Source organism: Chiloscyllium plagiosum, unplaced genomic scaffold (genome assembly GCF_037043375.1).
Source record: "Chiloscyllium plagiosum isolate Xiang-an unplaced genomic scaffold, Cpla_swu_hap1 HiC_scaffold_38, whole genome shotgun sequence".
NCBI classification, from domain to species: Eukaryota; Metazoa; Chordata; class Chondrichthyes; order Orectolobiformes; family Hemiscylliidae; genus Chiloscyllium; species Chiloscyllium plagiosum.
The window spans coordinates 22,155,665-22,167,804 of record NW_028270176.1 but is presented as its reverse complement, the minus strand read 5'-3'; the positions used below and the strand labels follow the sequence as shown (position 1 = coordinate 22,167,804).

At 53.3% G+C, this 12,140-nt stretch overlaps 1 protein-coding gene across 6 annotated transcripts in view; it reads left to right on the top strand.

The window, feature by feature from the left end:
• LOC122552138 (hepatic and glial cell adhesion molecule-like) overlaps positions 1-12,140 on the top strand; it is a 79,261-nt gene that overhangs the window by 36,116 nt on the left and 31,005 nt on the right. For 3 of the 6 annotated variants that reach the window (XM_087981024.1, XM_087981022.1, XM_087981023.1), the window contains exon 2: positions 7,014-7,163. In XM_087981024.1, the coding sequence (XP_087837150.1) occupies positions 7,106-7,163 (58 nt within the window). In that variant the 5' untranslated portion in view covers positions 7,014-7,105. Of the gene's footprint in view, positions 1-3,380; positions 3,878-4,852; positions 5,486-7,013; positions 7,164-12,140 lie in introns of those variants that run through there. The other 3 variants (XM_087981020.1, XM_043694625.2, XM_043694626.2) reach the window with 3 other exon arrangements.

Here is a 12,140-nt window from a genome sequence, read left to right as displayed (position 1 = left end):
ACAGAGTGCTGCGGGGGCGATAGTGTCAAACTCCATCTCTGTGCAACGTTGAGAAACAGCTCTTGCTTCCTGGATATTGGGCTGCTTCTTCCTCATCACCCCCTGGTACAGTCATTGACCTCCCAGGTTCATTCAAACTGTCCAGCCCCCCTGGGTTTCCATAAGAAAAGCTAGGGATCCGATCTCGTCAGGGTGAGTTAGTCCAGTTCCCAGTCATTTGGAAACGATTTTGCTTTGGCTTAGGCACGGTGTAGTCAGAGCTGTGTTTGTCTGTAAAACTCTCCTGAATGTGTCTGGCTGAGACTGGATCCTTCCCGCAATATGGTCACCTGAAAAGTGTGAAATACTCTAAACTGGGGCCTAACTGACATTACAGACCACTTTGTCATCCAATCCTTACTCTCGCATTCATTACCCCAACTAGTAAAGGCAAGTCTTCATAACCACCCTTTTCTGCATCTTTCAAAGGTGAGTTCTCCCGTTTTTTTTAGGAGATTTTGAAGTTGTTGGAGTCGGTATTTCTGGCCTTAACCTACAGGGAATGTAAGCTGGGAGCACTCACAGAGATGGAGGTGAGGACTGCAGATGCTGGAGATCAGAGTCAAGATTAGAGTGGTGCTGGAAAAGCACAGCAGGTCAGGCAGCATCCGAGGACCAAGACGTTTCAGGCAAAAACCCTAATCCTGATAAAGGTCTTTTGCCCGAAATGTCAATTTTCAGGTCCTCAGATGCTGCCTGACCTGCTGTGCTTTTCCAGCACCACTCTAATCTGCACTCACAGAGGTGTACAGCACAGAGACAGACCCTTCGGTCCAACTTGTCCATGCTGACCCAGATATCCTAACTTAATCTCGCTCCATTTGCCAGCACCCAGCCCATATCCCTCCAAACCCTTCCTATTCATGTCCCCATCCAGATGCCTTTTAAATGCTGTCATTGTACCAGCCTCCACCCACTTCCTCTGGCAGCTCGTTCCACACACGCACCACCCTCTGCGGGAAAAACTGCCCCTCAGCTCCCTTTTAAATCTTTCCCCTTTCACCCTAAACCTATGGCCTCGAGTTCTGGACTCCCCCACCCCAGGGAAAAGACTTTGTCTATTTACCCTATCCATGCCCCTCATGATTTTATAAACCTCTATAAGGTCACCCCTCAGCCTCCGACACTCCAGAGAAAACAGCTCCAAAATCATGAGGGGCATGGATAGGGTAAATAGACAAGGTATTTTCCCTGGGGTGGGGGAGGCCAGAACTAGAGGGGCATAGGTTTAGGGTGAGAGGGGAAAGATTTAAAAGGGACCGAAGATTTTAAAAACCTCTATAAGGTCATCCATTAGCTTCCGACGCTCCAGGGAGAAAAGGTTACCAGTCTATCCAGCTTCTTCCTGGTGCTCAACCACTCCAGTCCCTCGTAAATCTTTCCACTTTAATACCATCCTTCCTGTAGCAGGGAGACTAGAATTGAACGCAGTATTCCAAAAGTTACCTATCAATGTCCTGTACAGTTCTAACATGACCTCCCAACTCCTGTACTCAATGCACTGACTAATACCTCACACCTTCTTCACTATCCTATCTACTTGGGACTCCACTTTCAAGGAACTATGACCTTTGACCCTTTGCATGTATAAGTTTGGAGTGCTTTGGCTAATTTGTTTTTGATAATTATGGCTGGGATTTGGGTGTCACTGCTTGGGCCCAGTATTTACCACCCAGAGGGTGGTGCGTGTATGGAATGAACTGCCAGAGGAAGTGGTGGAGGCTGGTACAATTGCAACACTTAAAACACATCTGGGTCGGAACATGAATAGGAAGTGTTTGGAGGGATATGGGCCAAGTGCTGGGAAATGGGACTAGATTAGGTTGGGATATCTGGTCGGCATGGACGGGTTGGACCGAAGGGTCTGTTTCTGTGCTACAATCATAGAGTCAGGGTCAAAGGTCAGTAGCTGGAATTTATTGACGTAATCGAGATTTCAGAGACCACGAAAAGGTTTCGCTTTCCTTCAGCCTTTGACTATCACCAGGGTTTCCAGTACGTCACCTGCACAGTATCACACCAACAGAATGCTGTGATAGTGTGAAAGTTACAGAGTTCAGATAACAGAGGGAGAGCCAACATGAGAGAGAGAGAGAGAGAGAGAGAGGCTGGTGTTGAGAAAAACATAGGGGATCAGGGTGGGAGGGACTGAGAGGAGGGGGAGGGTAAAGCTGACAGAGAGCAGAGGAGCAAAGACAGTAAGAGAGAGAGAGAGAATAAGGGAGAGCGAGAGCGAGAGAGAGAGAGAGAGAGAGACAGGAGTGTGAGAGAGGGAGGGAAAGAGAGACAGGAGTGTGAGAGAGGGAGGGGAGAGAGAGAGAGACTGGAGTGTGTGTGAGAGAGAGAGAGAGAGAGAGAGAGAGAGACCAGACTGCGAGAGAGGGGGAGAGAGAGAGAAAGAGAGAGAGAGAGAGAGACAGCAGTGTGAGAGAGGGAGGGAGAGAGAGAGAGACGTAAGTGTGAGAGAGAGGGAGAGAGAGACTGGAGTGCGAGAGAGGGAGAGAGAGAGAGACGTGAGTGTAAGAGAGGTAGAAAGAGAGAGAGTGAGGTGTGAGTAGACAAAAAAAATGGAGGAACTGAGAGACAGGAGTGAGAGAGTGAGGGGAACAAGGGAGAGAGAACAGATGAACAAGGGTGTGAGAGAGCAGAGAGTGTGGGTTATGGGAAAGAGAACATCCAAGTGAATTTAGAGAGAGAGAGAGCTGGGAGGGTGGGAGGAGCGGGGAGAGAGAGAGCGCAGAGAATGTGAGAGAATTGGGGGTGTAGCAGGGAGAGAGCTGGGTTGATGGAGAAGGAGAGAGAGGGTGAGAGGAGAGGAGAGCAAGTGTAGGACTGAGAGTGGGAAGGCAGTCAGAGAGGGGTGGGGTGGGGGTGTGGGGGATTGAGAGTGGGAAGGCAATCGGAGAGGGGTGGGGGGGATTGAGAGTGGGAAGGCAATCGGAGAGGGGTGGGGGGGATTGAGAGTGGGAAGGCAGTCGGAGAGGGGTGGGGTGGGGGGTGGGGGGGAACAAAGGAGAGTGTAGTAGGCAGTCGGAGAGGGGTGGGGGGTGATTGAGAGTGGGAAGGCAGTCGGAGAGGGGTGGGGGGGATTGAGAGTGGGAAGGCAGTCAGAGAGGGATGGGGTGGGGGGTGGGGGGGAACAAAGGAGAGTGTAGTAGGCAGTCGGAGAGGGGTGGGGGGGTGGGGGAACAGAGGAGAGTGTGGTAGGCAGTTGGAGAGAGGTGGAGTGGGGGGTGTGGGAAAACAGGAGAGTGTGGTAGGCAGAGAAATGCAGAGAGGTAGAGATAAGGAGTGGAGAAGGAAATAGGGAGGGGGGAGTAAAAAGAGGGAGAGGGACAGAGAGAGGCAGATGGGAGGGAGAGAGAGGGAGATGGAGTCGAGAGAGAGAGAGAGCGAGAGAGAGAGATGGAGTTGAGAGAGAGAGATAGAGAGATGGTGTTGAGAGAGAGAGATAGAGAAATGGAGTTGAGAGATAGATAGAGAGGTGGAGTCATGAAGAGAGAGAGAGAGATGGAGTCGAGAGAGCGAGCGGGAGCGAGAGAGAGATGGAGTCATGAAGAGAGAGAGAGAGATGGAGTTATGTAGAGAGGAAAAGATGGAGTCGAGAGAGAGAAATGGAGTCGAGAGAGAGAGAGATGGAGTTGAGAGAGAGAGAGGGAGAGAGAGAGAGAGGGAGAGAAAGAGAGAGAGAGATGGAGTCGAGAGAGAGAGGGAGAGAGAGGGAGATGGAGTCATGAAGAGAGGGAGAGAGAGAGAGAGATGGAGTCATGTAGAGAGGCGGAATGCAAGGAGGTTTCGGGTATAAGCCCTTCACCAGGAATGTCAGGACAGATTGATGGTGAGCTTCCCTCCCAATAGCTTGATGCTCTGGATCATCTCCACCTTAGCCCCATTGTTGCAGACAGGAGCGTGCCCTCCACTCCCCTTCCTGAAGTCAATGACCAGCTCCTTCATTTTGCTGACGTTGATGGAGAGATAATTGTTTTGACCCCAGGCCGCTAAGCTGTCTCCCGCTTACTTGTACCCTGTCTCATCGCCTTTTGCCTGCTTTTCCTCATTTACATAAATTATTTGGATGTGAACATGGGAGGAATGGTTAGTAAGTTTGCAGAAGACACCAAAATTGGAGGTGTAGTGAACAGCGAAGAGGGTTACCTCAGATTACAACAGGATCTGGGCCAGATGGGCCAATGGGCTGAGAAGTGGCAGATGGAGTTTAATTCAGATAAATGCGAGGTGCTGCATTTTGGGAAAGCAAATCTTAGCAAGACCTATACACTAATGGTAAGGTCCTAGGGAGTGTTGCTGAACCAAGAGACCTTGGAGTGCAGGTTCATAGCTCCTTGAAAGTGGAGTCGCAGGTAGATAGGATAGTGAAGAAGGTGTTTGGTATGCTTTCCTTTATTGGTCAGAGTATTGAGTACAGGAGTTGGGAGGTCATGTTGCGGCTGTATAGGACATTGGTGAGGCCACTGTTGGAATATTGCGTGCAATTCTGGTCTCCTTCCTATCGGAAAGATGTTGTGAAACTTGAAAGGGTTCAGAAAAGATTTACAAGGAAGTTGCCAGGGTTGGAGGGTCTGAGCTACAGGGAGAGGCTGAACAGGCTGGGGCTGTTTTCCCTGGAGCATCGGAGGCTGAGGAGTGACCTTATAGAGGTTTACAATATTATGAGGGGCATGGATAGGGTAAACAGACAAGGTCTTTTCCCTGGGATGGGGGAGTCCAGAACTAGAGGGGCATAGGTTTAGGGTGAGAGGGGAAAGATATAAAAGGGATGTAAGGGACAACTTTTTCCCCCAGAGGGTGGTACGTGTATGGAATGAGCTGCCAGAGGATGTGGTGGAGGCTGGTACAATGACAACATTTAAAGGGCATCTGGATGGGGACATGAATAGGAAGGGTTTCGAGGGGTATGAGCCAAGTGCTGGAAGATGGGATTGGACGGGTGTCTGGTCAGCATGGACGGGTTGGACCGAAGGGTCTGTTTCTGCGCTGTACATCTCTAAGACTCTATGGGATCTGAGATTACACCGTGAAGAAAGGTGTAAAGGGAGGTGGAGGTGAATTAGAGTTCTCAGCTTGTGATTCATGGGTTCTGAGACAGCTGACTTTGTGGAAAACATCCTGTTTTTATTTACCTCAGTTGAACAACATTTCTTGCAAACCAGAGCAGTTCCAGAACATGCTGACCAATGGCCTTCCACTATTGGTTTCATTTTCCCTGAAGTGCTTGCTAATTCCAACAGACACTCAGCTGGATGCAATTCTGAAAGCGTTCAGTTCCGACAGAAACAGGAGGATGGCTGGAGCTGTCAGGGGATTGATCTCACCCAAACCCTGCCCCCAGCCAATTTGCCCCTCCCTGAGTTCAGGAATTTTCACCTTCTCTCTCTCTCTCTCTCACTCTCTGTCAGTTTACTGGAGGGCAAGGTTTGAAGGTACGGTGAGTACAAGAACGTGGGAGCACGGTGGGTGGGATGTGGGTGCACTGGCTCTGTATTAGCCTCCTGTCAGTACTCTGTCAAGAAGAGAAAGAGAGAGGTTGCAGATTTTCAGTAATCTGGGGATGAAAGATGTGTCCATCCCTCTCTCTCTGCTTCTTGCTGTTTCATTCCCTCTCTCTTTTCCTCTTCCCCCTCTCTGTGTCTCTGGCTCACTCTGTCTTGCCCTCTCTCTCTCTCTCTCTCATGCTCCTCATCCCTCTTTCACTCTTGCTCTCTCTCTCTCTTCTCTGTCACTGCTTCTCTCTCTCCCATTCTCACTCACTCCCTTTCCCTGTCCCCTCTCTGTCTTGGATTCTTTCTCTCTCTCTCTGTCTCTCTCTGCCTGTCACTCTGTCTCTGTCTCTCTTTCTCACTGTCTCTCATTATCTCTCTTTTTTGTTTCTCTGTCTGTTTCTCTCTTTCTCTCTCAGTCTGTATCTCTCTCTCAGTCACAGTCTCTCTCTGTCCCTCTGTCTCTGTCACAGTCTCTCTCTGTCTCTCTGTCTCTGTCACATTCTCTCTCCGTCCCTCTGTCTCTGTCACAGTCTCTCTCTGTCCCTCTGTCTCTGTCACATTCTCTCTCCGTCTCTCTGTCTCAGTCACATTCTCTCTCCGTCCCTCTGTCTCTGTCACATTCTCTCTCTGTCTTTCTGCCTCTGTCACAGTCTCTCTCTGTCCCTCTGTCTCTGTCACAGTCTCTCTCCGACCCTCTGTCTCTGTCACAGTCTCTCTCCGTCTCTCTCTGTCTCTGACTCTGTCTCTTTGTCTCCCCCCCTTTCCCATTCCCTCCATCACTATCTCTCTCTTTTTCTGTCTCTCTGTTTCTCTCTCTGTGTCTGTGTTTCTCTGTCATTCTGTCTCTCTGTCTGTCTGTCTCTCTCTCCCTCTCTTTCACTTTCCCTCTCGCTCTCCCTCCATCTCTCTCTTTCCCACTCCCCCAATCTCTGTCTCTCTCTTTCTCTCTCTACCTCTGTTTCTCTGTCACTCTCTCTGTTTGTCTGTATTTATCTCCCTTTCACATTCCCCCCGCCTCTCCCATTCTCTCCCTTTCTCTCTTTCCCATTCCCTCAATCTCTCTCTCCCTCTCTCTTTCTCTCTCTGTCTGTTTCTCTGTCACTCTGTCATACAGTCTGTCTGTCTGTATCTCTCTGTCTCTCTTTCACATTCCCCCCCTCTCTCCCACTCCCTCAATCTCTCTCCCTCTCTTTCTCTCTCTCTGTTTCTGTTTCTCTGTCACTCTGTCTCTCTCTGCCTGTCTCTCCCTCACTTTCACATTCCCTCTTTCCCTTTTCCATTCCCTCCCTCTGTCTCTCTCTCTCTCTGTCTCTTTCCCATTCCCTCCTTCCCTCTCTCTCACACTCTATGTCACACTCGCTCAATCTTTCCCCCTCTCTCTTTCCCTTTCTCTCTCCGTGTGGACATTCCCTGGGGAACTGCTCCCAAATGCTGGGATTTCTCGGACTAACCAGAGCCTTGTATCATTGACAGGGAGCGGCCAGCGGGAATGTGCTGATCGGATGGGGAGAAATGGGGACACAGAACCAAGGTGATTGGATGAGCTCCCAATGTTTAGCTGATCCATGGATATCAAGGGACCAAAGGCAATCTCATTCATTAACATAGTGCTCCTCCTGACAGGTAAGGCATCTCGCCCTGGGGCTGGGAAAACAGGATGTTACCCCCTCATTGGGGAGTCATAGACCGTGGTGGCTCAGTGGTTAGCACTGCTGCCTCACAGCACCAGGCTCTCGGGTTCGATCCCACCCTTGGGCGACTGTCTGTGTGGAGCTTGCACAGTCTCTCCTTGGAGAATGAGAGGACTACAGATACTGGAGATCAGCGTCTAGATTAGAATGAGTGCTGGAAAAGCACAGCAGGTCAGGCAGCACCCGAGGAGCAGGAGAATCGATGTTTCGGGCATGAGCCCTTCATCAGGAATGTGGCTTGTGGGGTGGGGGGTGGGGGGGGGGGGGGGGGTTGCTGAGAGATAAACGGAAGGGGGTGGGGAGGGGTAGGTAGCTGTGAGTGCAATAGGTGGAGGTAATGATGACAGGTCAAAGGGGAGGGCGGAACAGGAAAATGGACAGGTCAAGAGGGTGGTGCTGAGTTGGGAGGTTGGACCTGGAATAAGGCGAGGGGAGGGGAAATCCACGTTGATCGTGTGTGGTTGCAGGGTCCGACAGAGGACGGTGAGGTGCCCTTCCTCCAGGCGTTGGGTAGAGGAAGTTCATGCCGACCCAGATATTCCAAACTAATTTACCCCATTTGCCAGCACTTGGCCCATATCCCTCTATCCAGGTCCCCATCCAGATGCCTTTTAAATATTGCCATTGTACCAGCCTCCACCACATCCTCTGGCAGCTCATTCCACACACGTACCACCCTCTGTGTTAAAACGTTGCCCCTTACGTCTCTTTTATATCTTTCCCCTCTCACCCTAAACCTATGCCCCTCTAGTTCTGGACTCCCCGACCCCAGGGAAAAGACCTTGTCTATTTATCCTATCCGTGCCCCTCATGATTTTATAAATCTCAATAAGGTCACCCCTCAGCCTCCGACGTTCCAGGGAAAACAGCCCCAGCCTGTTCAGCCTCTCCCTGTAGCTCAAACCCTCCAATCCTGGCAACATCCTTGTAAGTCTTTTCTGAACCCTTTCAAGTTTCACAGCATCCTTCCTGCAGCAGGGAGACCCGAATTGCACACAGTATTCCAAAAATGGACGAGTCAACATCCTGAACAGCTGCAACCTGACCTCCCAACTCCTGTACTCAATACTCTGACCAATAAAGGAAAGCATACCAAACGCCTTCTTCACTATCCTATCCACCTGCGACTCCACTATGAACCTGCATTCCAAGGTCTCTTTATTTAACCACACTCCCCAGGACCTTACCATTAAGTGTATAAGTCCTGCTAAGATTTGCTTTCCCAAAATGCAGCACCTCGCATTTATCTGAATTAAACTCCATCTGCCACTTCTCAGCCCATTGGCCCATCTGGTCCAGATCCTGTTGTAATCTTCACTGTCCACTACACCTCCAATTTTGGTGTCTTCTGCAAACTTACTGACTATAACTGTTATGTTCACAAACAAATCATTTATACAAATGATGAAAAGTAGTGGACCCAGCACCGATCCACTGGTCACAGGCCTCCAGACTGAAAAAACAACCCTACCCCACCACCCTCTGTCTTCTACCTTTGAGCCAGTTGTGTATCCAAATGGCTAGTTCTCCCTGCATTCCATGAGATTTAACCTTGCTAGGGAATGTTTCATGTGCAGAGGATTGGGTCAGGGGAGGGGGTTAAGGAGTAAATGATAGGTGAGGATTGAGCCCAACGAAAGACAAGAGCAGTTAGATAGACAAAGAAATAGAGAATGATCAGGCTGGGAGCTGTTAGTGGAAACAATAGAGAGTGAGTAATGGCAGACTGTGTGATAACAAGGACTGGTGGGTCGGGTAGGGGTAAGGAGATATCAGCGGGACGGTGCTGACAAAGTGCCACGCAGTCAGAGGGTCAGTGCTGAGGGAGAACCGCACTATCGGAGGGTCAGTGCTGAGGGAGAGCCGCACTGTCGGAGGGTCAGTGCTGAGGGAGTGGGCACTGTCGGAGGGTCAGTGCTGAGGGACTGGGCACCGACGGAGAGTCAGTGCTGAGGGAGTGGGCACTGTCGGAGGGTCAGTACTGAGGGACTGGGCACTGTCGGAGAGTCAGTGCTCAGGGAGTGGGCACTGTCGGAGAGTCAGTGCTGAGGGACTGGGCACTGTCGGAGAGTCAGTGCTCAGGGAGTGGGCACTGTCGGAGAGTCAGTGCTGAGGGACTGGGCACTGTCGGAGAGTCAGTGCTCAGGGAGTGGGCACTGTCGGAGGGTCAGTGCTGAGGGAGTCCCGCATTGTCAGAGGGTCAGTGCTGAGGGAGTGCCGCAATGCCAGTGGGTCAGTGCTGAGGGAGTGGGCACTGATGGAGGGTCAGTGCTGAGGGAGTGCCTTACTGTCAGAGGGTCAGTGCTGAGGGAGTGGGCACTGTCGGAGGGTCAGTGCTGAGGGAGGGCAGCAAAGTCGGATGGTCAGTGCTGAGGGAGTGCCGCACTGTCAGAGGATCAGTGCTGAGTGAGTGCCAAACTGTCAGAGGGTCAGTGCTGAGGGAGTGCCGCACTGTCGAAGTGTCAGTGCTGAGGGAGCGTCGCACTGTCGGAGGGTCAGTGCTGAGGGAGTGCCGCACTATCAGCGGGTCAGTGCGGAGGGTGTGGGCACTGTCGGAGGGTCAGTGCTGAGGGAGTGCCTCACTGACGGTGGGTCAGTGTTAAGGGAGTGCCGCACTGTCAGCGGGTCAGGGCTGAGGGAGCGGGCAATGTCGGAGGGTCAGCGCTGAGGGAGTGCCGCACTGTCAGAGGGTCAGTGTTGAGGGAGTGCAACACTGTTGGAGGGTCAGTGCTGAGGGAGTGCCGCACTGTCAGAGGGTCAGTGCTGAGGGAGTGCCGCACTGTCAGAGGGTCAGTGCTGAGGGAGTGGACACTGTCGGAGGGGCAGTGCTGAAGGAGTGCCGCACTGTCAGAGGGTCAGTGCTGAGGGAGTGCCGCACTGTCAGAGGGTCAGTGCTGAGGGAGTGCCGCACTGTCGGAGGTTCAGTGCTGAGGGAGTGAGCACTGTAGGAGGGTCAGTGCTCAGGGAGTGTCGCACTGTCGGAGGGTCAGTGCTGAGGGAATGCTGCACTGTTAGATGGCCAGTGGTGACGGAGTGGACACTGTTGGAGGGTCAGAGATGAGGGTGTGCCGCACTGTCGGAGGGTCAGTGCTGAGGGAGTGTCGCACTGTCTGAGGGACAGTGCAGAGCGACTGCCGCACTGTCGGAGGGTCAGTGCTGAGGGAGTGCCACACTGTCGGAGGGTCAGAGCTGAGGGAGTGCCGCACTGTCGGAGGGTCAGTGCTGAGGGAGTGCCGCACTGTCGGAGGGTCAGAGATGAGGGAGTGCCGCACTGTCTGAGGGACAGTGCAGAGCGACTGCCGCACTGTCGGAGGGTCAGTGCTGAGGAAGTGCCGCACTGTCGGAGGGTCAGAGCTGAGGGAGTGCCGCACTGTCGGAGGGTCAGTGCTGAGGGAGTGCCGCACTGTCGGAGGGTCAGAGATGAGGGATTGCCGCACTGCTGGACGGTCAGTGCTGAGGATGTGCTGCACTGTCAGAGGGTCAGTGCTGAGGGAGTGCCGCACTGTCAGAGAGTCAGTGCTGAGGGAGTGCCGCACTGTCAGAGGGTCAGTGCTGAGGGAGTGCCGCACTGTCAGAGAGTCAGTGCTGAGGGCGTGCCGCACTGTCAGAGGGTCAGTGCTGAGGGAGTGCCGCACTGTCGGAGGGTCAGTGCTGAGGGAGTGCTGCACCGTCAGAGGGTCAGTGCTGAGGGAGTGCCACCCTGTCGGAGGGTCATTGCTGAGGGAGTGGGCACTGTCGGAGGGTCAGAGTTGAGAGAGTGCCGCACCATCAGGGGGTCAGTGCTGAGGGAGTGCCGCCCTATCGGAGGGTCAGTGCTGAGGGAGTCCCACACTGGCGGAGGGTCAGTGCTGAGGGAGTGCCGCACTGTCGGAGGGTCAGTGCTGAGGGAGTGGGCACTGTCAGAGGGTCAGTGCTGAAGGTGTGCCGCACTGTCGGAGGGTCAGTGCTGAGGGAGTCCCACACTGTCGGAGGGTCAGTGCTGAGGGAGTGCCGCACTGTCGGAGGGTCAGTGCTGAGGGAGTGCCGCACTGTCGGAGGGTCAGTGCTGAGGGAGTCCCACACTGTCGGAGGGTCAGTGCTGAGGGAGACCCACACAGTCGGAGGGTCAGTGCTGAGGGAGTCCCACACTGTCGGAAGGTCAGTGCTGAGGGAGATCCGCACTGTCGGAGGGTCTGTGTTGAGGGAGTGCCTCACTGTCGGTGGGTCAGTGCTGAGGGAGAACCGCACTGTCAGATGGTCAGTGCTGAGGGAGTGCCGCACTGTCGGAGGGACAGTGTTGTGGGAGTGGCGCACTGTCGGTGGGTCAGTGATGAGGAAGTGCCGCACTGTCAGATGGTCAGTGCTGAGGGAGTGCCGCACTGTCGGAGGGACAGTGATGTGGGAGTGGCGCACTGTCGGTGGGTCAGTGATGAGGAAGTGCCGCACTGTCAGATGGTCAGTGCTGAGGGAGTGCCGCACTATTGGACGGTCAGTGTTGAGGGAGTGCTGCACTGTTGGAAGGTCAGTGCTGAGGGAGTGGGCACTATCAGAGGTTCAGTGCTGAGGGGCTTCCGCACTGTCAGAGGGTCACTGTTGAGTAAGAGCTGCACTCTCAGAGGGTCAGTACTGAGCGAGTGCCTCACTGTCGGTGGGTCAGTGCTGAGGGAGTGCCACACTGTGAGAGAGTCAGTGCTGTGGGAGTGCCGCACTGTCAGAGGGTCAGTGCTGAGGGTGTGCCACACTGGAGGAGGGTCAGTGCTTAGGGAGTGCCGCACTGTCAGAGGGTCAGTGCTGAGGGAGCGGGCACTGTTGGAGGGTCAGCGCTGAGTAAGCGCTGCACTGTCGGAGGGTCAGTGCTGAGGGAGTGCCGCACTGTCAGAGGGTCAGTGCTGAGGGAGTGGGCACTGTCGGAGGGGCAGTGCTGAGGGAG